General features: G+C 44.9%; 2 protein-coding genes across 2 annotated transcripts; both read right to left on the minus strand.

Annotated features, from left to right (window-relative positions):
• Positions 1–42: 42 nt before the first annotated feature.
• LOC126538686 (sodium-dependent dopamine transporter-like) lies at positions 43–15,602 on the minus strand. The gene is made up of 8 exons (XM_055074956.2): positions 15,510–15,602; positions 12,060–12,163; positions 11,516–11,640; positions 7,283–7,395; positions 2,271–2,399; positions 1,603–1,702; positions 638–738; positions 43–60 (listed from the first exon to the last, which is right to left on the minus strand). Exons 1-8 carry the CDS (start codon positions 15,600–15,602, stop codon positions 43–45), a joined length of 783 nt encoding a protein of 260 aa, XP_054930931.2.
• A 2,259-nt stretch (positions 15,603–17,861) lies between these two features.
• Positions 17,862–25,886, minus strand: LOC140212975 (uncharacterized). The gene is made up of 6 exons (XM_072284097.1): positions 25,836–25,886; positions 24,917–25,049; positions 24,253–24,384; positions 21,149–21,327; positions 19,678–19,853; positions 17,862–18,012 (listed from the first exon to the last, which is right to left on the minus strand). Exons 1-6 carry the CDS (start codon positions 25,884–25,886, stop codon positions 17,862–17,864), a joined length of 822 nt encoding a protein of 273 aa, XP_072140198.1.
• Positions 25,887–27,145: the final 1,259 nt, after the last annotated feature.

Genomic DNA, 27,145 nt, shown 5'->3' on the forward strand with positions numbered 1-27,145 from the left:
CGATCCCCGGCCCTCAGTGCCCAGCAGCTTCGAAGCAACTGACTATGGCGGCGTCAGCATCTGCGCTAAAAGATCATGGGGCTAAATTTCGCAAAGGTTTTCGTTCGTAAAGACTTTGTCGTTGGTCAGCCGCCTTTAGTATATATAAGTTACAACTTTGTCGCCATTGTTTTGGTGCAACGTCTTCGTTCATGCACAGGATGAACACTAACGGGAACAATATGAATACTGTCGTGATTGGTCGGCTCCTGTTCGTACGAACCACTCTCATATATGGGAAAGAAGGCTTTATCAATATGGGCTTTTACCATAGCCGATGCTACCATCTTCCGCGAAATCCCGATGTGGCCTATACAACTTTTTTCACTGGCTCTGAAGTCACCAATTACTGTGCCATCGACAGCAATCGCAAATTTTTTGACACAGGAAGTATTGCAGTGCCGCTCGCTTGCTGCTCGAGTACGCTTTCGTAAGACGCTTTTACAGAGGGCGCCTGTGTCGAGGGTGGCTGGAAGCACAGCGAAGTTCGTCTGTTTTTGGATTGGAGAGTGTGGCAACTGTGTGAGTGCGCCGAAAAACCAGAGGGCCTTCGAGTTCTCGACACGACTGCCTTCGTCTCTGTGACCTGCATACTCACAGCGACGACGAGCGGAACGACCGACGTCCAGCAGATCTTGACGAAAGTGCTCGGATCACGATTGGTCATGGCGTGCTCATCGATGGACAGCCTTCGCGCACCTGTGGAAATGAAATATACGTATTCGAGTGTGCAATGCATGGTGCCCCGCAAAAGCATCGATCGGCACAGACAGTGAAATTTCAAGGCATCTGGAGCTATAGAGTTGAATTGCGCAGGTTATAACGAAATTCAGTTCCGGTGGCAGCCCTGGAAGCAGCGAACGTTCACTCAGCACTTTCCTAGCTGGCTTGGTGAATGATTAAAAAAAAAAAAACCCATGTTGAAGTTTTAACTAAAAGCCGGAAGAGCAGCTTTGTTCAGTATTTTCATAACAGACCAGTTCCTGCGGGTAAAAAGTGAAGCAGTGCTACTGAACGAGGCTACTTCTTCAAATAATCCAGCTCAAGGAGCAGCAATGCGCAGTCTTCCATAGCTCACTTAAAATATCTGAGAAAATAAAGACAATGCGCAACGACCACTGTACTCAAATATAAGAGCATCGCCGCATTGTTTGCTTTAAAATTATAAGCAACTTGAACAGCCAACACAAACGGGCTGCCTATGATGCACATGACGACTATGGTAGATGAGAGGTTTCATTTTGGAAACGCTGAGATATTAACTATTTCTCGGAGGATCATCATAAGCGCGCACGCCGCTCCATCTCGAAGGACATGTAATAACCAAGTTCGTTTCCCATCGTCGCAGGCGCCACGTTCGGGCTCCCGTGCGACGTCCTTTACGTCCGTTAAGATATTTCTCTACTCGCAGGTTGAACACCACGTCATATTTTGGGCCACGATGTCGGAAATGTTTTGCATTGGTACAGCTGTCCTTTATGAGTTTTGAAGTCTACTATAGTACTTTATATAGTTCCAAGTGCGACAAAAAGCACGTGAACCTAGCAGGTTACGCTCGCTCACCGTAGAACTGAAGGATGACCACCGACTCAAGCGCTACCATCAGGAGGCGGAAGCCCTGGCCTTGTGTGTGGGCCAACACGGAGACAACGCTGGCGCCGCCCTGTGCATAAAGAAATAACCGAACGCGGCAAAGGCTTCTTATCACACAACGGAAGTGTCCCTATAAGGGGAAGCTTAAGTGATTAAGGTGAGATATTGCAAGCCCAGTTTTCAGGTGGCCCATTTCCGGGGAAAACCTTGCAGCCTGGCCTGGTAATCTGGAGATTTCTTATAAATCGCGTATTCCGGGGACTTAGAATGGGCAGGAGCCCAAACTCTGCCTGCATATTTTTTTACGCCCGGGGGATTTCGTCCATTTATTGTGGCACCGCTATTTCTAAAACTCCTTGACTTGGGTTCCTGGGTTGCTATTCTGGACATTCAGAATCCGCCACGCTGTCAAATTCGGTAACGCCGACATTTTGAGCCGACCAGAGGCTATTGTGAATGGCTCAAAATAAAGCCATTGCCCAAGTCGACCCCATGGCGGAATTTGACCATATCTCCAGAATAGTACACCAGGCAACCTGTGCTCTCTCTGCGATTCCCGAATAAACTAAATCCCTTGAGAAGTTGGGCACCCGGCTGATTGTCTTTTTTTTTTGGGTGTTACTACGTGCTGCACTCACACTGCTGCATCCCGCGACGCTTATGATGAACATTAGGCTGCAGATCATGAAGTGCGCCGCTGTGCGGTGCCGCAGGATCAACGGGTACGGCGCCGACAGCGCCTCGATGATGATGTCGGGGACAATCAGCTGCACAGAGGAACGGTACGTGGCGGATTACCGGAAGCAGAAGCACAAGCCCGCACGCACACAGACACATTAAATAGAGTAAAACATTAACGGACAACATTTTGTAATGGTCGATATTCTTGCCATTCATATACGTCCGTCTGCAGAGTGGGGAAACTAATTCATTTATTTATTAACATACCCTAAGGTCCAAAGGCAGCAGAAAGAGGAGTTGGGTACAAATGATTAGGCAATAAAAATAAAGCATAAAAAAACCCAGGTGTCCTTAGCTATCGCCTAAGAGACGCGAAGGCGAAAGCCTATTAAAGCCTAAGTTAATTCACCCTAATTCACCTTAATCCTCCTTCTACATTTTAATCCGCCCTAATTCACGTTATTCCCCTTTATACACCTCAATCGACTTTAATAGATATGAAACCACCCTAATCCACCCTAATCTAATCCCCAAGCTATCATAATTACTCTTGCTGATCATTATTCATCTCTTATACATGACTGGTCATGCTTTGGTTTGTTTCAGGCCTTCCTTGAGTCGCGTGATATTTTCTGTACCTCACAACGCGACCTTGAAGCTTAAGGATCTAAGGCTTTCGGCTTAAAAATTTACAATTCTAATTATGCAAGGCTACCTAAGGCATTCTTGATCAGGTTGGTGGTCTGTGATGTGATGTTTTTTGTGCATGATCTGAGGCAGAAGAAATATCGTTGCGTAGGCGATATAAACTCAGTGCGCGTGTGAGGATCATGAAATATGGTATATCAAATGCACAAACGAGATAACTTACGACGTTGTGTAAGGGTTGACAGGTCAAGGATTGATTTCATGGAAGATATGTGGAAGATATACATCTACACAGATGTATCCAAAATCGGACAGTAGGGGCGCTATAACGCAAAGGTATTCCCATAAACGCATCATTTTGAAAATGGGATATGTAGTTGGGAAAGAGCAAGGAAAGCCCAATGGCCAGTCCAAATTTGAACGCTGAACAAATAGCAAATATAGTCACTAGAGTTGAGGAAGAACTTGGCAAGTGCCCAAGTAAGGAGTGGGAATATGGTGAGCTTCTAAGTGTATTAACGACAGAAATACGGAAAGAGAAACAACATGTTCGTTGGAAAGGAAAAAAGAAACCGAAAAGCTGGTGGAACAAGGAGATACGAGAAGCGATGGCCGAACGACAGAAAGCATCTCGAGAGCACAGGCAGGCAAAGAAGGCGCAGTTGCCACAGGATGAAGTAAGCAGTAAATGGGAAACATACCGGGAGAAAAAGTCTGTGGTTTAAATACTGGTGCAAGCAAAATTAAAAGGTGAAAGTGAACGTTGGTTGTCAGAAATACGTGAGAAAAAGAAGACCGCACCTAGAATATTTTGGAATCACATAAAATTATTAGGCAGGAAGTCAACAATACAACAACATATCCTAGACGAAGATGAAAACAGACTGGAAGGAGAAGCGGCCATAAATTACATCCGAAAACCAACAGCCGAATCTTTCCAAGTCAATGACGAGGTTGTACTTGATGAAAAAAAGAGCATGAAAGAGACCCAAGTGGAAAAGGAGCTGGTGCTGACAAATTTAAACTGGAAGAAAGCGGAAGAGAAAACTCCTAAGCGCACAGCCACAGGGCTAGACCAGGTTCCCGTTAGGCTGATAAACGAACTAGGACCAAAAAGTAAGGAAGCTCTGGTGAAAGCAGTGGAAAAAAAACGTTAAAAGATAGACGAATACCAGACAGTTGGCGACAAAGTAGAATGAATTTATTTTTTATGAAGGTAAGGGGGAGAAAGACAGAATTCACTCGTATAGACCGTTGACCATTACATCGGTAATATACAGGCTAGCAATGCAGGCAATCAAATTAAAGCTTCAAGCATGGGCAGAGAATAATGGCATTTTGGGAGAACTTCAGAACGGCTTCAGAAGAGGTAGGCGTTTGGATGATAACTTATTTGTTCTTACTCAGTGTAATGAAATATCAAGAGTAGAAAGCAGAGTGCTTTGTGTGTCCTTTTTGGACATTATAGGGGTGTATGACAATGTAGACTGCAACATTTTGTGGGATATTCTGGAAGGGCAAGGCTTAGGCGACCATTGTCCACAGCTTTTAAGAGAGATTTGCCTAGAAAATGCGTTCGCGCTGAATGGGAAGGACTGAAGAGCGAGAAGAAAGTTGATAACAACAAGGTACTGAGGCAGGAGTGCCCTTTATCCCCGCTGCTGTTTATGATGTACATGGTGAGGATGGAGAGAGTTCTAGAAGGAAGTAATATCGGGTTTAATCTCTCATACAAACAGGCGGGTACAGTAATAGAGCAGCAACTCCCACGTTTATTTTATGCGGACGACATTGTGTTGCTAGCTAACAATCAAAGTGATTTGCAACGTCTGGCTAATATCTGTGGACAGGAAGGCAACAATTTAGGTTTGAAATTTAGTGTTAGAAAATCAGGTGTTATGGTATTCAATGAAAACAGTGAACAGACAGTGGAGATACAGGGCCATGAAATACCTCGGGTAACAGAATATAAATACCTTGGTATATGGATAAACAAAGGCAATGGTTATATGGAAACACAGGGAAAAAGCATAACAGTAAAGCGGAAGAGAAATGCAGCCATAATGAAGCACAGAGCGCTATGGGGATACAATAGGTACGAGGTCCTCCGAGGTATGTGGAAAGGGGTAATGGTTCCAGGACTTACTTTTGGAAATGCGGTTGTTTGCTTTAAATCAGGGGTACAATCAGGACTCGACGGGAACCAAAGGTCAGTGGGTCGCCTCGCATTGGGCGCTCACGCGACGACTACAAATGAAGCTTTGCAGGGTGATATGGGCTGGACTAGTTTTGAAGTGAGGGAAGCTCGCAGTAAAATTGAGTATAAAGAACGGCTGAGGAATATGGAAGAAAGTAAATGGGCTGGGAGAGGGTTCAGGTATCTGTACAGGAAAAACATTGATTCACAGTGGAGGAAAAGAACTAGGAAGCTTACCAGCAAGTATGCCGCCTGTAGGGTGGACAACATAGCAACAAAGAAGGTCAAGCGGAAAGTCAAAGAGGCTGAATTAATCTCATGGGTGGCGGCAATGGAAAAGAAACCTGCCATGAGTAACTACTTAAGAAGAAAAAACGAAATCAGAAAAGAAACCATTTATGATAACTCAAAGGGAAGCTCATTACTTTTCGAAGCGAGATCGGGATGCCTTAGAACACGCACCTATAAAGCGAGATATAAGAAGGAAGAAGCATGTGCTTGCTTCGGTAAAGCTAGGGAAGCTATGGAGCATGTTTTATTAGAATGTGAAGACGTCTACCCAGCGGTCGATTTAGGCACCACTGGCCTCCTTGAAGCCCTTGGGTTCAGAGGGAGCAGTGGTAAAGCAAACATGTCCGCAATAGACATTAGTAAGAGGCGACTGGAGGATTGGTGGAAGAAAAGTAGAGAAACGACAAAAGACGGAGACGTACAAAAGCACAGTTCGCAATAGGGGATCAGAACATTTGGGCGTGGTAGTTCAGAGTGTTTTTTTTCCTTTTTTCATTGTTTAACCTACGTAGGCTATTAGGCACTATAGTAGCAAGAGCTTGGTGGCGCAACCCACATCCCGTTCCAAAGGGGACGCTCATAATATCCATCCATCAGTCTATCCATCCATTCCCAACTATTTCTGTTCATTGATGCAAACAGCCTTCCACGATCGGTCGAATTTTTTCGGGCCAGTCCCAATTCGCCTGTCTCTCACGCGATGTCACGAAAACCGCGAAAACTTTCCATCTGTTAAGACATGTACACATTGATTATGCATGATTAGAGCGAACAAACAAAAATAATTATTGCCACTTCTCCTTCTTCTGACATTAGCCCGCCGCCACTGGTAAACAAATTTCGGGCTGTGCCCATTTCGCTGGTTTGCCGCGCGATGTTGCAAAAATACAAAAACTGAAAACGGCGAAGTGACGTATGCGCAATAAGGATTCATTATTATGCCGAACAAAGGTGAATGTTTTTTTTTTTTTCAGAATAGTGGGAGACTGCTCCATTCTGATAGGAATAGAAGATAGCTACCTACTGATCGTTCGGACACTGGGTACTGGAAGGTACCGGGAATGATGAATTTATTTTCGTATATTAAACGTTGTTGCCGGACGATTTCACGTTGTGAAGGCCTTACGGCACGTTTGCGACATCGCTGCGCCAATTCGTCCTCGCTAAGGATCGGTTTCAGCGGCCTTTCTAACCTTCCGTTGCACGCCGCCGCAATCTTCGACCAACCACAGCAAGCTAAGCATGCGGAGGTGGGCCAGTGCCAGATGCCGGCACCAACCCTCCGCACACGGTTACCTACTTTCACAGCACTAGCTAGGTCCTACCAAAGCCTCACTGATGCGTGCTCCTTGCCTTTTGTCAGCGAAGTAGATAAGAAAAAGCTGTGGTGATAGGCAGCGCTAATCGTTTTGAAACCAAACAAAAGTGACTTCCTATAAACTAGGAAAGCATTTGACTGCTTCGCACAACGTAGCGGGTCACCACTCGATGCTTGCGTCGGCAGTTGCGTAAGCTTGACGTCATGAGGGCTGATTAAAAACAGACTTCAAAAAGGCTTACCTTATAGCGCCCCATGTGTGCTACTAGTCTACATTGTTCGCCGACACAGATTAGGAACGGTGTGTAGGAAATAATTCTAGGCCATGTGAGCAGTTTAAGGTCTATGTTAAGCCGGTGCAGCGGGTACAGAAGCAGTTTAAGTTATACCTTGTGAAAAGCTTTGTAGAAGTCCCTAAAAGAGAAGTCATAAAGGAGAAGTGTACATGTATGCTTCTACACTCCTGAGCGGCGGTGACGAGAACATAGGTGGCGCAGGCTCTGAAGTGCACTCACGAACTTCGGCAAGATCGTTGAGAGCAGCCACAGGAGGTGCACTTGGCTCCAGATCTCCGGGTCAGGAGCTAGGCTCACGGCTTGCGGCGTGATGCTCACGATGAAGCTGGACCCTGTGTTAGTCATCAAGATAAATGAGGGGCATTCAGCAGGTACTCATCGTTGACATTAAACGGTTCTTATGGTGGAGGTGCCCTGAATACATTTTTATAGATATGTTTTAAGTTTTGCAGATAATCTGTCTATGGCAGGATCTGGAAGAAAATGAGTCCGGGATGCTGACAAAAAACAAATAATCATGTGGGCCAATCCGGGTGATTATGCAGAAAGGGTTCAAGCTCAATGGCACATACCGCTGTGGGCTCGATACGTGTCGAAACGTCAGTGTTTATGTATAAAGTAGAAAAAAATTGAAGAAAAGAATAAATAAAATAACTTGAAAAGGAAACGAAAAAAAAATGAAAAGCAAGGAAGGTAGAGAAAATACAAAATATAAATAAGGCGAAAGAATGAAGTTATGATGTTGACAAAAACAATGCGCCAGAGTGATGAACTCTGTTGCCGAAACGCTAGTCTTTACAATGCGTCTCGAAACGTCAGTGTATATATATATATATATATATATATATATATATATATATATATATATATATATATATATATATATATATATATATTGTGGGAATTTATAAGCTATTCTTTGTCATCTGTACATGATCATCATGATGTGGGGTTCATATGGGGTTCTTCTTCATCATCGCTTGTGGGGCTGGCTCTCGAGTGTGATCCCTGCTGTGGGCGTGGTCGGTTCGCTGAATCTCGAAACGCAAAAGCATATTCTAGTCGTTCTCAACTGGTTCACGCTTTTGTTTATTCTGATATTGCATTTTGTGGTCGGGAATAACAAATGTAGTAGGTCATTTTTGGGCGGCGTGTTCGTATTTGCCGGGGTGTGGATAACGCCACATTGGCATTATCCACATGGTCGTGTGTATATCTGCAAGCATGCAACACTGTAGGGAGGGGGATTGGGGAAGGTAATGGTGTTTGAGGGAGATCATGACAAGGACGGAGAAATGAAAAAAAAAAAGAACGAAAGGAAATCGCTACCACGGCACCTGCATTCTTATGAGGACCGGAATTTTAGAACACTGGCAAAGTATTAGTTGCACCTAAAGGAAACAACTGAAATCTGGGGCTTAACTAAAGCTCGTCTCCTCGGGGAGTAATCATGGCACAGCCGTTTATATAAATGCGGACATCGATCACAGCTATAAAAGCTTAAAAGACACAAAAGGCGTTCGGTTCCTGTATGAGAGATGAAACATAATTCTTCATTACCTTTTGAACGTATGTATTTTTTAGAGGATTAGTCCCAGAACCACAGGTACCAAAAGTTAATCCGGAGACACCCACCACGACGTCCCTCATAGCCTACTGCGCAGCTTTTGAACGTGTAGCACCATTTCTTTTGTGCCGTTGTTTGGAAGGTGACTGCATATATATATTTTATTTATTTTATTTTATTTATTTCATACTGCAGACCTAAAACAGGTCCAAGCAGGGTGGTTAAACACAACAATATTACAATGCATTATTCAATCAAGTAAGGTGGTAAGACACAACAGTAACACAATGAGTCAAACAATTGAAACAGGCAACAACGAGTTATTCCAGTCTGTTATAGTTCGGGGAAAAAAAGAATACTTGAATACATCCGTCCGTGCAAAATAAGGTGTTAGTGAATTCGGATGATGGTGTCGAGTAAGCCTAGACGTTGTACTGAAAAGATACGATGCAGGATTAATTGATAAGTCTCCATTAATAAGCATGGTAAGAAATCGAATTCTTAAGTGTTGCCTTCTGTGCTGAAGGACTTCGATGCCATTATCATGCATTATTCGTGAGGGGGAATCATAGCGAGAGAACTTAGAATATATGAATCGTACGGCTTTTTTCTGTACCCTTTCGAGACATTTAATGGTTTGTTTAGTAAGCGGGTCCCAAACAACACATGCATATTCAAGTTTAGGTATAATTAATGAATAATAAGCAAGCAGTTTTACATTAAGTGGGGAATTTCTAAGTTTATGTCGCAAAAAGTATAATTTACGCAAGGCTGAAGAACAGATATTATCAATGTGTAAATTCCACGATAAGTTGTTAGTAATTGTGACGCCCAAATACTTATATTTTGTTACTTCCTTCAAGGCCAACGAACCTAACGTGTAACTAAAGGTTAGTGGAGCTTTTTGACGAGTGAAGCGAAGAAAGACCGTCTTTTCAGCGTTAAGCCGCATTCCCCATGTTTTGCACCAATCAGTAATGCCAGCTAGAGAAGCATTTAAATCAGTTTGGTCATTGGTTGAAGTGATTTCCCTAAAAAGCACACAGTCCTCAGCAAACAGCCTAATTTGCAAGCTGGGATGGATTGAAGTAGTAATATCATTTATATAGAGTAAAAAGAGCAGCGGCCCTAGGACACTTCCTTGAGGAACTCCCGAGGTGACCGGAAGACAGCCAGACTTGCTGATTAATTTCCACGAACTGGCGGCGATTTGTTAGGTAGTTTGTTATCCATGCGATTAATATTTCAGGGAGCTCAAGATGTCTAAGTTTTAGTATTAATTTGTCATGTGGAACTGTATCAAAGGCTTTGCTAAAATCAAAAAATACGACGTCAATTTGACCATTTTTATCGAGGCATGAGGCGAGTGAATGAATTACGGTGACAAGTTGTGTAACTGTTGAATAGCCTTTTCTAAATCCGTGTTGAAAATTAGACAGTATTGAATGTTTATCTAGAAATTCGTTAATCTGATTGCCAATAATATGTTCAATTAGTTTGCAACATGAGGATGTCAATGATATTGGCCGGTAATTTTCTAACAATGAACAGTCGCCCTTCTTGAATACGGGTACAACTCTGGCTACCCTCCAGTCATCCGGTAATTTTCCAGCAAGCAACGAAGCATGAAATATAATAAGAAGGAACCTTGCAATAGTTTCAGCATAACGTTTCAAAAAAATGTTCGGAAGGTTGTCAGGACCGCAAGAAGATTTAGTTTTTAAGTTAACTAGCATCGAAACTATGCCAGGGTATGAAATAAAATTAGCTTCGGATGGGTGAAACGTTTTGTCTGTAGATGAACTAATGCCAGAGTTAGAAAATACACTATGAAAATAATAATTGAAGTGACTCGCAATTTCCCTGTGATCGGTAATGATTGAACCATCGATGCAGATTTGTGCTACTGGCTTCTTTTTTTCGCTCAAGTAATTCCAGAACTTTTCGGGCTGTTCAACAATAAAGTTTGGTAGTACTATATTGAAATAGTGTTCCTTCGAGGTGCATACTGCACGCGCAAGGTTTTCTTTCATTTCTTTAACTCGATCAGGTTGTAATCGCGTTTTCTTTAACCTTTTTATCTTGCGGGTCATATGGATAATATCACGTGTCATCCACGGTGTTTGTTTGCGGACTAGTTTGTATTTATCAGGCACAAATTTATCAATACAGAACTTACACATGTTCTTAAAATGGTGCCAGAGTGCTGTCACATCACTGTCGTTAAAATCGGTGAGACATGTTTCCATATGTTCTATTATGGCTGCATCATTTGCGCGTGAGTAGTCCTTGAAGGAACGCTTCACAGGTTTTTCAGATGGGGTGGAAGAGACTATGGATATATCGATACTGACAAGTAGATGATCAGATATACCTTCTACAACTGCAACGGTATATTCAGTTAACATTCTGGGCAAAAATACCAGATCAAGCAAAGATCGGCAAGGTCCTTGCACACGTGTGGGTTCCTGAACGACTTGAATTAGGTCATGCGTTAGCATTATGTTAAGCATGCTGTTTAAATGTTTATTGTTCCATGAAAGTGCTTGCAAACGCTCCCAAATGACGTCAGGTAAGTTCAGGTCACCCACAAGTAACAATTTGTTTGACTAGAATTGGGACATGCTTTCTTGTAGCTTGACTAGATATTCAGGTGATGCGTCGGGAGGTCTGTAAATTGCGTACAAAAGGAATTTGTGACCCCAACACGTAATTTTTATGCACAAGCATTCAAGACTTTTATCGTCTTCTAGTAGAACAGCTTCTATATGGTGTTTAATAAGGACCTTTAGGAGCAGAACCTTTAGGAAAGAAACGTGTGCTTTCCGAACTTCGGAAGCACCGCAGTTAGGGCCTTAAATAAACGACAACGCAAGACTACGTACCGTAGTCAATGAGCATCCTGACATCCATGCCCATGCTGGCGGACAAGTAGCCGAGGTAGAGGAAGGCCATTAAGGTGCCGATGCCCTTGGAGGCGGCGTCAGCCACGAGTACAGCCATCACGTCTCTGTGACAAGCGGGTCAGCGGTGCTAGTTAGCAGCCTGCATTTAATTGTACTGTTCATCATGGCGACTGTTTTGCGTACTGGAGTAAAATATAAGGCTACACTTCCCAAGACGAGGCCTGCGCGTCATCGCGTCATCTAAAGGAAATCGCCGCTTCCGGTCCGGCTCGTGGTTACCTTATTATATAAGAAGGCCAACTTCCTAAGCTTCGCGGGTATAGTTTTTCGAGCGCATGGGCTTTCCGCCTTGGTGAGGCAATTTCGGACGACGCGTGCGCTTGGAAGACACCTATACACGCGAGGCGTTTCGTCCTGAGAGCAGTGATGTCACGCCTCGAGCCCGACGTATCAACTATATACGGCATTGTGTTGGTATCACAAACGCGAATATCGTCGCTGTCAGTGTGCTAGGGTAGCTCACTCGTGGAAGTTGTTCTTGAAGGAGTTGAACCTCTGGACGCTCAAGTAGATGGTTCCCGTGATGCCCACGCTTTCAAGGCACGTGTACAGGGCCTGGGACCACATCTGCGCATTCACATTCCAGGGCAACGATATTAGACGTGAGGTAAACACAGTACAAAGTCACAATCGCATTGGGGAAATGAAGATAATAGCTGCCTCACTGGGTCAACTGTTAACCTTCTAATATCCGAACCTCCATATCATAAAGAAAGCTGGCAATGTTGTACATGTAGCCGTAAGGCCACACATATAAAATCAAAAAACAAACGAGCTCTTCCCATAATGGAAGGCGTGCAAGTTTAAGGATAAGCTTTATGTTCAGGGTATGCGATCGCAGGATCCATTGCGTGATTGTGGTGTCGCACTACCACCTCTATTCACCATAAGGGTGCCATTTCAGCGGTGGAAAATCCAAATTTATAATTTTCCTAAGATCATTCGATTAGGTTTAGGGCGCAGACTGCTGCTATTGTTTTTATCGGATTTGCATTATTCAGAAAACCTTGAAGGAGGGCGACATTTGCGATAATTACAGCAGTGAATAAAACGCTAGAAAAACATTTTTATCTGACTATATTTGGTAGGTGGTAGTGTTTCATGCAGAATATGTTTACCAGTTTTGATAAATTGAGCACACCAAATTTTTTGTATCGTTACCGCTGTACACGTTGTGGTGGGGCTGCCGCTCGGAAGGCGAAACTAAGACTCAAATGTTAATTTGTTGCTTGTATGTTTTCACATATGGAACGCGTTGGAAATTGGGCTATGCAGGACTCGAGGTCGCTAATCTGCATAGCAGACACACTGTCCACAAAAAACGTTCGTGGTAGAAGTGATTAAGCTCACCTGTTTTTGATTTACTGCGATTGTTCGTTTAAAAAATGATTACTAAATCTTGTTTTCATGTTCATAATTTTTTTGAAGGTACAGCTGTATTGGAGGTACTCCTATTCATTAAACCCGTTCTATACACACTTACCGTGCTTCTGCACGCGTTGATATGACTGAACCACAACGAAGCTAGCACCATTAAAGGGAAGCAAGAACATAGCCACCTGGGATGACAGTAGCCTCAGTTGAAAGTAAGCGTTCTGCCTGTGGGTTTACCAATAACATCTAGCTAACATTTGAGCTTGCCACATGTATAAGGGCACCTGGAATTAACCGATTAACGAATCAATCAATCAATCAATCAATCAATCAATCAATCAATCAATCAATCAATCAATCAATCAATCAATCAATTAATCAATCAATCAATCAATCAATCAATCAATAAGTTATTTATCAGTCCTTATGGTTCACATACACACAAAAAACACTGAACTGTTCTTTTCGACGAATTGGTTGCAGTTATTGTGAACCTTGTCGTAGTTTCTTGTGATGATCTCTGTTCAAACATTGTTGATAAATGAAATGCAATTTTTCTATTCTAACAGTGATGAGTACTTCTGGAATGTGGCATTCTCGCTGGATCCTTAACTGGATGCTGGATCATTAACGGGATCCTTCCTTTACATGTGTGATAAAAGCAAGCCAAAGTCTATCCTCATTACATTTTTCAGAGCATGACGGCGTATTGTATAGCAATTTCTTTCTCAGTGTTCTTTTTTTCAGTATCCATTCTACCATTATCGATATCAAAGTACCACAAAGAAAGTGTGCAAGGTATGCTTACATACTTATCACGTTATAAAATTTTTCCAATAATTGATGACTCTCGTGATATCCCCTATAAAGCATATTAAGCTTGCTTTGGGCCAGCATTTATTTATTTGTGCCGCTTTTTTGGGGTCACTTTTGAAAGGGGCATCCACCTTTAACACTCCAACTTATCTGCCACACTGTAGGACACATTCATCATCGCACTCAAAAAACCGGCATTATGATATCCATAGATCTGAAAATAGCGACAGATGGACGCGAAATTTTCGTGGAGTTTTCAGATTATGTCGGCGATGATTTAGAACTGCTGAGAGGTACTGTGGTGGGCACAGTGATTTTTATTTTTACTCTTTTTGAAGACGCAAGAAACATTTTTTAGACCTATTTAACACCTACGAGTTTGTCCCCGGAAGGGTTAGTTGTCGAAGAGGAATTGGACAACAAAAGTGTATAGCACTATTTTATTTTAGTGTTTACTTATTTTGACAATGACACAATGAAAAGTCAGGAGACACTGTGTGATAGAATTTGCACGTTTCTGCGCATGATTACCAATACCAATACCTGTAATTCTGTCGAGGAACATAGTTGTAGATTGTAATCTGCGTTTGGAAAGCCTTGCGCACGGAGCAATAAATATCGCCTTTGGAGGTGTGATAGTTGTTCTAGTTCTCTCGCGTTGTTCATTCAGACGCATGTCAATGAAAAAATTTCGAGCGAATATGTCCTATATGTTCATTGTCGCCTTTGTCAAGCCATCGAAATAACTTCTACCATCTTTCTGGCTAAGAAACTCGCAACACATGAGAGCTCTCAGATGTCTGTTTAGTGAGAAGCTACTTGAGAAACGATAATTTGCAGCTGAGGGTATCATTAGCTGTAGCATACAGCAGTCGTTTTAATTGGAGAGGAAACATGTATTTGTAAGGGGTGATATAGCATATGTTATACTCAAGTGACGTGTTTATAATTGTTTCTTTGTATTATTAGCTTTGTGTGAGCTTATGCCACTGTAGTGTACGCAAAAATCTGCACGTGGGCTCATGACCAACACACCACCCTTCCTCTTGGTAAGCTTGGCCGACACGTTACTGAAAGCGCTAGCTCTACGTATACGAAAGCTAAGACAACAAAGTGAGATCAATTAGGACCCAATTTTGAGTTATTAAATTTTGAATCGCTTTTACAGGTATCATGTCTCTTATTTAACCCTTACGTCGTTAGGTTTTGTCAAATCGGCTTGCAACTTAACCTGTCAAGTTCAGTTACACTATGGGCTGCTAATCCATCTCAACTCTTCAACATCCGGCGCAAAAAGCAGTGATTGTTTATACCTGCACAGGCAGCTCTTACGATCCGTAAACTCTTCAACCTGCAGCAACCGCAGCAGTGTCCGTGTATCTTAGCACGGACCTCACACATGTTCTGCATGTGACACAGCCCCCATAGCAAGAACCAATACATAAAACTCAGAAACGGATCTCTACAGACCTCAGTGTATAACGGTGGTGCCGATGTGCACCTTTGGCTGACGTAGCACCCTCAGTGTTATCTGTTCTTCATTTATCCCTCTCCACCCCTTAACCCCTTCTCCACATGTGGAGGGTAGAAAATCGGACGCGTGTCTGGTTGACCTGTCTATCAGACTCTGCATCGGTCTGGAATCGTTTTTCTATACTAAATATATACAGGTAGCGACATCTCTACATCGCAGCTTGGCAGTGTATGAAACAGAACTGCTTGCCTCCACGCTGACTACGTGGCTCCAGTCTGCGTAGGCGAACGCGTGGAGTCCTCTGATGGCACCTTCCAAGGCCAAGGCCCGTAGTAGCAGCATGATGGCGGTTGTAACGTGTAGGCCCAGCATCACATAGAAGAACTGCACGAAACGCGGAAGCGTGAACGAATAGGGTCCGTAAGATAAGCACGCAGAGCGACAATGAAAATATTGGTTTGGTAGCTGATGAATCTTTAGAAAGTCCACGAATGTTGCCAGTATATGAAGAGAAGCCTTTTTGCTAACGTGGGTGTTTGTTTTCGAAAAGATGGATTTCGAGGCTGGTTTGAACTAGACTGTGGGGAGCGAATTATTTTTCAGTAGTGGTCGACTAACCTGTATTGCGATTTTCCCGGCATCTAAATGATGACCCAACTCGTTCTTTTAAGCCCGACCTTCGTACAGCGCTTTATCCCAGCGCACCCTTCATACATATGATTGACACATCGCAGACTGACATTGAAGACTGACACCGCGTAGGTGCCGTGACCGAATCCTTGCGACAGTGCAGATTGTCTTTGTCACACAAATAGCTAGAGCCATTCTGAACAAAGTGGTGCAAGATCCTTTTGTTGGCGTAAGAAAAAGCTCCAGGTAAGGGCACGCTCTAAGGATGCTGCAAATCACCGGCTTTTTAGTCGAACTGGAGCCCACAAAGCTGAGCTCTCTTCATCACTCGGATACCGAAGATTCGCACCGATTTCGACGATGGCATAATAACCTACAAATCAACACTGCCAACAGCATCAGTGCATTCAAGTCTCGATCACAGAGCTTCACCACGATGTGAAGGCAGAGACCAAATTACTATAAGCATCCGCCAGCACTCTATGCATTGACGCTAGCTTGTTCCACATGTGGGAAGCCCGGCGTAGCCTGCTGAAGCGTTGGAAAAGGAAACGATTAAACCGGAAATATAAGAGGCAAATCGCACTACTACTACAAATTGCTGCGAAATACGCCACCATCTATGTAGAGAAAGCTGGTTTAGAAATGAACAATGATCAGATAGGCGTATAAGCAGATGATGGGTCTGTTGAAAAATACGTCTACGGAATGCCTATTCCACCTATGATTGCGCATTACGGACGAAGAGCTGTTCGAGGCACATCTGTCGAACCAGCGAACAAAGTTGGCGGTCGAGGAAACGGGGAGGTCCATCCTCTCACGCCTGGGGCTCTCTGTCCTACTTAGCCATCCGCCGCCTCAGACTAAGCTTACGTCATGCCATCCGGAGCAACGTCACCATGCCTCTAGTACCTCGCAACGTGCACCCAGTGTATCGCATGCAGTGAAGGAAGTAGCGGGCCCGGGACGTGCTCAAGCAATACGGGAGTCAACCATCTCCAGGATGCAAGGATGCAGCGTCTGACCCCGGGAGGAGCAGTCGCAACGGCCACCATAATTGTGAATAAATAACATCGGTGAAGCATTTCATTCCTCGAAACAATCGCCTCCAAGCAGAGGAAGCGGCGACAGCTCCTGCGCTCTCCCAAAGGGAAGTTGAAGTCACAGTGATAAACAAGCGCAGCTTCGCTAGCGCCAAAATTGATACCAACATGCTCAGAATGGTCAATCAAAAGCGTCCAACGGGACCAGTCATGATCATCAGGATGCCAGCTCACCACGGCATTCCGGACAACAAGATCGCCAACATCGTGGCTCGAGATTTGACCCGCCGAACAGACGTCGAGGAATCCGAGTCCGAACGTATACACCCTCTAGTCTCGTACCCAGAGATCAGGCAACATTATAGGCTAACCCGCAGAAAATGCCATCCCCCCCACAAGTCACCACCATGCAGAGAGCAGGAGAGATTCCTCCGAGCTCTACTAGTTAGTACGTTCCCCCAACCAAAAAGAAGTCACCACATGGCCCTTACAGAATTATTTCAGCAATGCCGCTTTTTCGAAGAACGCGAATCGTTTAGGCATATAGTAGGGGGTTGCAAACTGGCACCACTAAAACATTCTAACGCTTATCACACCAACGATCTTTGGGAGAGAGCCTTGGCCAGCTCCGACCTCGAGGATCAAGAACGGCTGGTCGCGAGGGACCACGACGCGGCTCGAGCTCAGGGCATTCTGGAATGAGGACGCCTCTCGAAAGCTACATCCACATAATAAAGACGTTTATTCTCTCTCTCGACTATGGCACTCGCGCACAGGCATCCTTTGCTCGACTCCTTTGGCGACAGCGCTTTCTAGCGTGTCACACGTGCGCAGAAGTTTTCGTGGGAAGCTCCTTTTGTGATTGACTTCAGGAAAATAATGCAAGTGCGCCGAATGGAGGTCCAGTCACAATAAATTATGAATTGTTTCAAATTAAGGACTCGTGACGCACGTTCTTGAGCCTGATGAAACCACCGTGGGCGAGTGCGAACACGAGGACCCAGATAGCGGCCATCGAGAGCAGAGGCTGGGCCCGGATGTGGTCGAACGTGGGCTCCGCCCAACTCTGCTGACATCGGCTGCAAAAATAAATAAGCAAGAATACTGGAAAGGAAGTTGCCTGGAATATGAAGAAAAATTGCAAGGAACTTATTTCACGGGAAAGCACAATGGGCGCACAGCCGACAATACAATATTACGTGACCTTCGTTCCACTTGAGGCGCTTTTTCGGAACAAATTTGTTCAACACTTATCGATGTCGATGGCCAGCTCATTGCCGCTATTGCGTCGATGCTATTATCAGTTACTACTGGAAACTGCGAGGCCCGAGCCATAGTTCTGGCACTCGATATATATGAAGACCAGACGAGGTCTTTTGGACGATATTAAAAAAGTCGTTACATAATTTTTTTTCATGCTTGTGGCGGTTGCGGATGAAGGATATTTGCATTACGAAAAATTATTGATAAACCAAACTTAATCTTCTAGGCTTCTTCGTTACCTGCTGCTTGGATAATTAAGGTCTGGTTTTCCGGAACTCCATATAAACAGACTGGCCGCGAAACACTCGAATGAGTGCACTAAACGTGCTTTAGCACGCGATAGTTTCACAACTATTACATAAATGTATAGTTAGTTTACGAGGAGTTATAAAGGGCGAAAACGAACATTCATGGATTGGAGAATGGATAAATGAATAAATTCAATCAAAAGTATTCTTGGACAGTCCCATCATTGAAGGTGATTAACCGCACAGTTGTAGATTAAAAAAAATATAGGACAAGAAATTAGAAGGAATGCAAGCTAACAAATGCTCATTTAGGAAAGGACATGCAGTTATTCTGGTATTTACATATGCGTATGCGCATCAATTTCTGGTTGTTGGAGAAAGGGTTACGCCTGTGGTCGGCATCCGCACATATAAATACAAGACTAGCGTTTCCTAAAACCATAATTTGTTTGCGCTCACTTCCGTGTCTTCTTTTAAGTTTTAACTCACCAGTTGTGCTAAACATATGCAATGTGCAAATAACTAGCCTCAGTGGTGGCACTGCTATTTACATAGTTGACGCTGTGCACTTTGCCGAAATGAAGCTTCGCTTAAACCATGGAAAATTCTGACTCGCCCACCCCGCCCCTGTAAGCTTCGTTTCACACAAATCGTGCGCAACATAAGTTGCACGTTGATTTGAAATTTGTCATAATGTGATATTTGTCGTCGATTGTTCCCTAGTTCGGCGTAAACACTAGCTGTCACCCGGAATACACGTGACTAATCATTCAACACGACATTACATACAGCGAGAGCTGGTCCGTCGGCGACGCCAACGGCAAACCAATGATAGGAAAGCTTTCGTTGGCAGCATTGTCTTCATATGCTTGCTGTACTAAATAATGAGGGCTGACTGCATGTCGAGGGTACCGACACGAGCATCACTGATGTTCTGACGTAGCACTGACGAGGCTTTTTGGCCAGTTGCGTGCTCCGAAGTTCAGGTATATAGTACTCGGTACTTGCAGTCAAAATGTATACACAGTTGAAAGGAATGTACAGCTTGCCGCAAATTATTGTCTCATTTATACTAATTCTTGCGCATCAATGAGGAAACCATATAGTACATCTGCGAAAGGTGCCTCGACAGCTGGAAGGAGTGCGGCCATAACACTTATACCTGTAAAGCAATAATGTAACGGCATGGGGGGACCGGTGACATTATCGGCCGTTTTTTGTTTCGGCACTTACAAGTCGTAGGTGGGCGCCTGTGTGTACAAGTCGGGCATGCATCCGGCGGCGTCGTGGTGGTAGGACTTGGACGGCACCAGCACCACGTGGTCGCCGCGCAGCAGAGGCAGGCCTTCACCTAGTGCCACGCGTCGGAACGAGTCCACGAATCGACCGCGCAACAATCGGCACGGGACCTGCGCGAGTCACCAGAGCACAGGCGACTGCGGTGACTGCGGAATCGTACGATTTTGTTTACCACTTCGTAGTGTGACTGCCAGTCAAAAAAAAAAGCTCCTGGAAGAGAAGAGAAAGACATGTAGCGAGAACCTTACGAAACGGGGGCCATAGTTTCTTAAGTTACTTTTGGGGACGCCGCCTTAGTTATACGCAGTTTGGCAAAGCCCGTGTGAAGTGAATGGAAGTAGTGGCATGCTTACGGTTAGCGCTGTTTTCGTGTTGCATAGTTTTAGACTGCACCAACAGGATGACCGGGACTCCAGTGTGGTGCCTCGTTGAATGGCACGTCATTATATTCAAAGGAAAAGTATCATACCCGAAAAATCAGCGGCTGGAAATAGCGCTTCACGAGCATGGTGACCAAAGAAGATATATGGCAAGTACTGCGTGGGTATCGGCCGCACAAACGCGCCGGTAGCAAGCCTGTTTAAGCATCGCATCTTGAGCATAAGCATGAACATGAGCATCGCTAAAGATCACATATTGTCGGGGATGGCAATAAAGATTGCTGTAAATATGTCATTTAGTTTTACAGCGCGTAACCGTTTCACAATAGCTTGGGTACACATATTTCAAAATGTGCGCTGGATCTGCGTATACAGTGATAATTTCTACGTTTCACGGGATTTTAAAAAATCGCCTGCTGCCGACAACATAATTCTAGTCCTTGCACTGGTTTGTTCTGAGAGGCGGACATTACTTGCAAAGGACATTGAAATACCCATTCTAATAATCAACAAAAATTACTAATTAACTTACATGACGTACATGACCGGGGTAGTTGGAGAAGTATGGGAGAGGCCTTTGCCCTGCAGTTGGCATAACCAGGGTGATGATGATGATGATCAATTAATTAGATTACGGCACATATTGCAGTTTGCAAATTGTAGGTGGTGAACTTGCAAGAGGCATCGACTTCAAATAATTTTCCAGGATGACACTGGTTTCGAGATGTTATTTCCTAAAGTGTGCAACGAAACACATGGGCGTTCCAGTTACTTTTGTGCTTTCATGCAGAAAAGGGCGTTTTGTGCAAAAAACTCCATAATTCCATAAAACTCCATAAATTCCATAAATCCAAAATGCCATAAAACTTAGAAATGGTCACCCCGTGTATAGTTTTCTCTGGTGTGTCCATCGCCAGCCGCGGACGTGGCGCCCTAGGGACGCCTGGTGTTTCTTTGTTGCCCGGGGTCTGAAGCACGCAGCGTCTGCGCCATTCGGGAACAGCTGAGCCAACAGGCGTGCTCACCGATCCCTGTTTGATGGCGTAACAGGTGCGGTTGTTCGCCGTCCACCCGCCGGGACAGGACCCGCTCCACGGGACGGTGGAGCCTCCCACACCGGCCATCTGCAGGAGCACGTCGGACAGGGGCAACGAGTCGGCGACCACGCGCAGGACTACGTAGAACGTCAGCGCGTAGCCCGTGCCTGCGTCGTGTGAAGAAGACGCCACGACGCCGGCACTATTACGCGAAAAGCTTCAAACTAAAGAAGTGCGACGCGGACATTGACGTTAGGACATTAACATTAGAATTTGCATAGTCGATTGAACTAACGGAGAAGTCACGGCTCCGAAGTCCTGGCCAGCAGGCTCAGCCCTGCCAACATCCGTTCCTCGCATTTCTCTTGAAGCCCACAGTGCCATTGAGGCTGCTCTTTCTTGCGGCTTCAGGCATTTATTATTGCGATAGCAATTATGTGGACGCTCCAAACGCATATCTGCCGTCGGCGTCGGCATCACCGTGAGGTTGCGTATAAGGTGCAAGGACGATAAAACCGTCGCCACGCGCCGTATGCTGTATGTGTCAGTGAAAGCGTTCGACGGCGAGCCGGCGAACGCGGTTCAATCTCGCGTGTGCAAGCGAGGAGCGCGGCTCGGACGCGCACCCTCTCCTGTGGCGCGCGAGGCAGGGTGGTCAGGCGAGGGGAGAGGACATTCTTCTCCGGCGGCTGCTAAGGCGCATCGATGTCCTCCTCGCCCGCCACTCCATACAGAGTGGAGACAACCGCGGCGTCTATTACGGCGTTGGGCACGCGAATGGCGGACAGCATAGTAGACGCCCTTGGCGGGCGCCGTAGGGACGCGTTGCCGGTGCTCGTGTGTCTTAAAAGCAATCGGCGACGTGGCCAAAGTGCACGCCCAGGCGGGCTTCATCTTCACAGCGATCCGCAATATTTGCGGAGTGCGCGTAGTGCCGGTAGCTTCGTATGCGCAGTGCTTGCGAAGTTTCGTTCGCGTCGAGGCGACATATGGCAAAAGGGTCAGTTCGATCGCAGCTGCTGCCGCGATTCCTCGCTCCAGCATTTTCGCAGCGCGTTTCCGCGCTTATCGAGCAAGGTGTGATAATGTTCACTTCTGCGCCCGAGACACCGTGCTTGTTAATTTAGTTAAAACACGTTGACGGGCTGGTTGGTTTGAATCCATGATATAATTTGTGAGTGCGACTGAACGAAGACATAGAAAGAATCACACTCACAAACACAACGCTGCCTCTGCGTGCCTGCTTCTTCCTACGTCGTCGTTCAGTCACGCTTACACTTTCTATTTATGTTAATTTAGTTAGTAAGTGAATCTTTACAAGTTTATAGGGCCCCTAAAACTAGTTCGCATTTCGCACAGCTGTCCGCAAATTTGCTATCGCAATCGGTGTTTCCTCTTCCGGGCGAAACGGCGAAATATTTCTCCCAAGTTTGTGTTTTTCGTTATCCTTTATGTGTCTACCATTACATGAAATGTGTTCTTGGATCATCCCAGACAATTGGTGGTAGATAGGTAGGCTCCTGCCTCGCCTCGTTTCAAACCTTTTTTATGATTCTTGCCTTATTGATGATCTGTCTCTCAGTGCAGCAGCTCCATGCTTTATTCATTAGGCAAAATCCTTTTTTTTTTATTTTGCACTCTTTATCCACCCTCGCCCACATACCCCTCTCGCTCGTAAGTGATTTAGTTCTTTTTGAGACGTCTGGCGCGTGTGTCTCGTTGTCTCGCATTCTTCCCTGTCCACAGGTAGTGCATTGAGATGGTGTGTTCAACTGCACTGCCTTCTGGATTTGCCCACATTCCCCAGTACTTTCATCGTAGCAGCTAACACTGTGTTGAAGATGTGCGACATTTTACTGCATTAATGATCGGCCCAGGTCGAACAGTGTATGACGCTTTTTTTTTCGCCGGAGGACAAATGCGATCGCCGTTATTGCATAGGCTGCATTGCATGTAGACGCGAACGTAGCTTGCAGAACACTTAGTCGCAGATGACGTCACAATCTATGTTGCTCTCCCTGACGCCCGTCTGGTACCTAGCACAAACAATGCGGGACCCGAATAATCGGTATGTAATCAAATCGCGTAAAACGGCCACAGTAGAAACCACGCTGTCGCCGATGTACGATCATCGTCAGCCTCGTCGTCGTCTTGTAGCCGTCGTCACGCTGCCTCGTGTCGCGCGCAAATGCCCGCCTAACCCAAACACGTTGGTCCGGTTGGCGGCGCTTTGCTGAAGTTACCTGCAAGTTACCTGCAAGTTACCTGCACATTGCTTAGAATAACATCGATTCCCACAGTGCGTGGGATCACCTTAATTTATTACCTGCCTGACATGCACACCGTCGTAGTTATAATTTTTTTTTTATTCAACCTTGCCAATGTTACCGTGATAAAGAAAATTGATGGAACTTATTGGTAGATGGCTTCTCAATGCGCTGCCCAATTTTTCCGCGAAGAGCAGTAGCTTGAAAACTGCAGTTTCAGATTTCGTCGATTTAGTAAAAATTTTGGCCATTTGGCATATCTCGAAAATTTCACACTCGCGATTCGACGCATCGCCTAAATTATTCGGCGGTGCCCTTCGAAATTTACAAACGGGGAAACACAAAATGTGCACTTTGACTGATTGGGTCGCTGGACGTTAAAACACAATCTTAAAACGCGCGTCACAGGGCAAGAGGGACTGAATTCGTGAGCCCCTTAATTTATGAAAACATATTCTTGTGATCGGCAGGTCAATACTAGTAATGCCATGCCCGCGGTCACGATTGGTCGGAGAGTTGCTCAAGGTTTTGAAGTACCTCGATAGTACAGTAAAAGATAAATGAATCGAACAAACGTATAGCAAGAATGTTGGTTTCTTCAATGTCAATGTGCACAAACTTTTGTAACTTGTTGCAGTCGACTACAATGACCCCAAGCAACGATAGGTCCGATTTTATTTCTCACTGGATCAACAGCTCCTTCTCTTTTGGTCGGGAGCCGGAAGCCATGAATGTGCATCATCTACGTGTGACGCACAATTCTGCACGAATACGGTTATACGTTTGTATGTGAGATAATCACGACTCTCTACTTGCGGCGCTCACCGAGGAACAGCGGAACGGTGCTGAAGACGCCGCAGTTTCCGTCTCCGGCGAACTGGGCCAGGTTGCTCTCCAGCTGCAGCATGGGCATCGCCACGGTCGCCAGCACGACAAGGTACGCCAGCAGGAACGGCACTGCGCGTGCGCGAAGTGGGTGGTTGTGTCAGTGCCCCGATTTAGGATGACCGCGATATGCGAAGTATAGCAGCTCAGGCCGCTTATCGGTTAAATGTAGCTCTTCGACTTGGCCGGTATGATCAGTTGTATAACAAAATGTACACATACCCGAAGCAAATCACCTGAGCCAACAGGGACTGCGAGAGGAAAGAAAACTGAGCCGAATCAACTATCGGTACATATGATAGCGTTTTATATGCTGCTCGAGAATACTACTTCCCGAGCAGCATCTCGGAGGCGGCGTGTTTGGACTTGCGTCATATAGAAAACCACCATGTGCGCGCGTCATCCGCAGAGGTGCTATTTAACGGCTGCTAACAACAAAGCTATGCAATTAGTAGGCCAGCTGCTTTGCCAAGATTGTTTCAGTTACATATACTGCTCACTTCAAAGAATTAAACGAATCTGAACTTTCTTTGCAATTGGCGTTTAATTCATGCGGCATGAATTCGGTGCTTGCCCGAACGTGGTGGCGAGTGGTGGCACCCACCTCCTCCGTAGAAGATGACCATCATGGGAAACATGGCCGCGTTCGCGCTTCCCGTGGTCATCATGATGAGCGTGGCCAGCTTGTGAGCGCGGCTGTGGAAGCGGGCAGTGTCGCTTTGCCCCTCCGCCTGTCCCTGTCGATGCGGCGAAAAGAGCGGCGTGCTCGATTCATTAGCATTGCTTCGCAGGCACTTCGCAACCAACATACCCACAGGTATGATGGCTGCAAGCCTATGATAACTGTAAGCCTGCAGTTACCGATAGCTCTGCTGAGAATAGAGCGTGAATAGCTTCGTGCGTGGAATACCGCTTTAAAACCTATTCTCTGTCCTAGAGTCGGAATAGGCATATAAAGGCGGCACTGCGAATAAAATTTACTATGTAATCGAAGCATAACGGGCACCTTTCTGTAAAGGCAAGGCTAGACTCAGTTCTCGATCCCACCAGCCGCTTCGTGTCATCTCTCGTGACTCGGCGTACGTGCTGACGTTTCTTCGTCGGCTGATTCGTGGCGGTGGCTTAGTGAAGGTGGCTAATTTTATGTGCCGTTGTTCAATATGAGTTCGCTGCTTGAATTCGAAGTGGCAGTGGCAGTATTGGAATACTGGCGGAATGGGGAAGCGCAGTGGTTTGGTTACACGTTAACGAATCCCAAATAGTGAAGGTGAATCCGGAGTCCTCCACTATGGCATCTTTTACAGCATCCGCGTAAAGCAGGAACGATAAAATCAATCAATCAATCAATCAATCAATCAATCAATCAATCAATCAATCAATCAATCAATCAATCAATCAATCAATCAATCAATCAATCAATCAATCAATCAATTCTCGGTGACCGCCTTAGCGTTTTCTGGCACAATTTACCAGCCCCCACATAATAAACGAAACAGTACAATGAAGACTGACAGAAAGCGTACCTTACTTTCCTGGTCATTGTCGGCTGGGCTCGTGAGCTTTGATGATGTCATGGCGACGGTATTCTCTGGCGCGCAGCTTGAGGACATGCCAAGAATGGCCCACAGAATGCTTGGGGACACGCTGGAAGGCAGTCTTCTTCTGACAGCAGGAGAAAAGACCCCGTGGCTTCACGCGCAGGCAGCAGTGGCAACCGTTGACGATGATGAGCCTTTAATTTTGACACGCGCCAACAACGGTGCGTGGGCCGGGAGTTGGCTGGCGGCAACAAACCCGCATAAAAATAGTAGTAACTACAGGAATGAAGCTCAACACAGTAACTGCAGGAGAAAAAAGTAAAAACTGGACCCTTCTATGTCGTATTTTTACAACTTACTTATGCGATAAGCATTGGTAACCTACTATCTATCTATCTATCTATCTATCTATCTATCTATCTATCTATCTATCTATCTATCTATCTATCTATCTATCTATCTATCTATCTATCTATCTATCTATCTATCTATCTATCTATCTATCTATCTATCTATCTATCTATCTATCTATCTATCTATCTATCTATCTATCTATCTATCTATCTATCTATCTATCTATCTATCTATCTATCTATCTATCTATCTATCTATCTATCTATCTATCTATCTATCTATCTATCTATCTATCTATCTATCTATCTATCTATCTATCTATCTATCTATCTATCTATCTATCTATCTATCTATCTATCGCATTATATGAAGCAATTTCAGAAATTGCAACCTCGGTCAAATGCTTCATGAAGGGCATACGCCATGACAGCACAGTATTCGACGTTTCAACGCTGCGCTGCAGAAGCGAATATTTAGTATATAATGATGACGATAACCTTAATGCCTTTGGCACATACCCACTCACGGGGATTGGTCAAGAGTGGGGCATATTTTACGTATCTGTTAAAGGAATAAATTTAGAAATCTATAATGTCCAAGACGGTTCAGTAGACAGTAATTCAATATAAAAAAATGTACAGTGAGAGAGAGAGAGAGCGACAACGAACAGGTATATATAATTGAGGCACTAAGAGAAGAATAAAATGAATAATTCTGTCAGCAACGAAATCGGTTTAATCAAATAATAATTTTTCTCCATAGCGGTGCACACATTCCTCGGTGAGTGCCCAAGCACAAACGCTCCGAAAGACAGTAGTACCGGAGTTACTATAGTGGCTCCTTCGTCATCATCGGTTGCTGTCCCATTTGACCACGCTCCTGCGCCATGCTCGGGTTCCTCTAGGAACGCATGTGCTCATGAGAATTAAAAAAAATAAATT

This window comes from Dermacentor andersoni, chromosome 8 (genome assembly GCF_023375885.2).
Source record: "Dermacentor andersoni chromosome 8, qqDerAnde1_hic_scaffold, whole genome shotgun sequence".
Lineage (NCBI taxonomy): Eukaryota > Metazoa > Arthropoda > Arachnida > Ixodida > Ixodidae > Dermacentor > Dermacentor andersoni.

Coding starts and splice junctions, on each gene's coding strand:
- LOC126538686 (XM_055074956.2), bottom strand. CDS start 15,602: ATGCTGCTACTACGGGCCTTGGCCTTGGAAGGTGCCATCAGAGGACTC. Junction 11,641..12,059: donor TTCAAGAACAACTTCCACGA/GTGAGCTACCCT, acceptor CGCTTGTCACAG/AGACGTGATGGCTGTACTCG. Junction 739..1,602: donor GGTCATCCTTCAGTTCTACG/GTGAGCGAGCGT, acceptor TCATTTCCACAG/GTGCGCGAAGGCTGTCCATC.
- LOC140212975 (XM_072284097.1), bottom strand. CDS start 25,886: ATGACATCATCAAAGCTCACGAGCCCAGCCGACAATGACCAGGAAAGT. Junction 25,050..25,835: donor ACAATGACCAGGAAAGTAAG/GTACGCTTTCTG, acceptor CCGCATCGACAG/GGACAGGCGGAGGGGCAAAG. Junction 18,013..19,677: donor CAGGCGCCCACCTACGACTT/GTAAGTGCCGAA, acceptor TTATTTTTGCAG/CCGATGTCAGCAGAGTTGGG.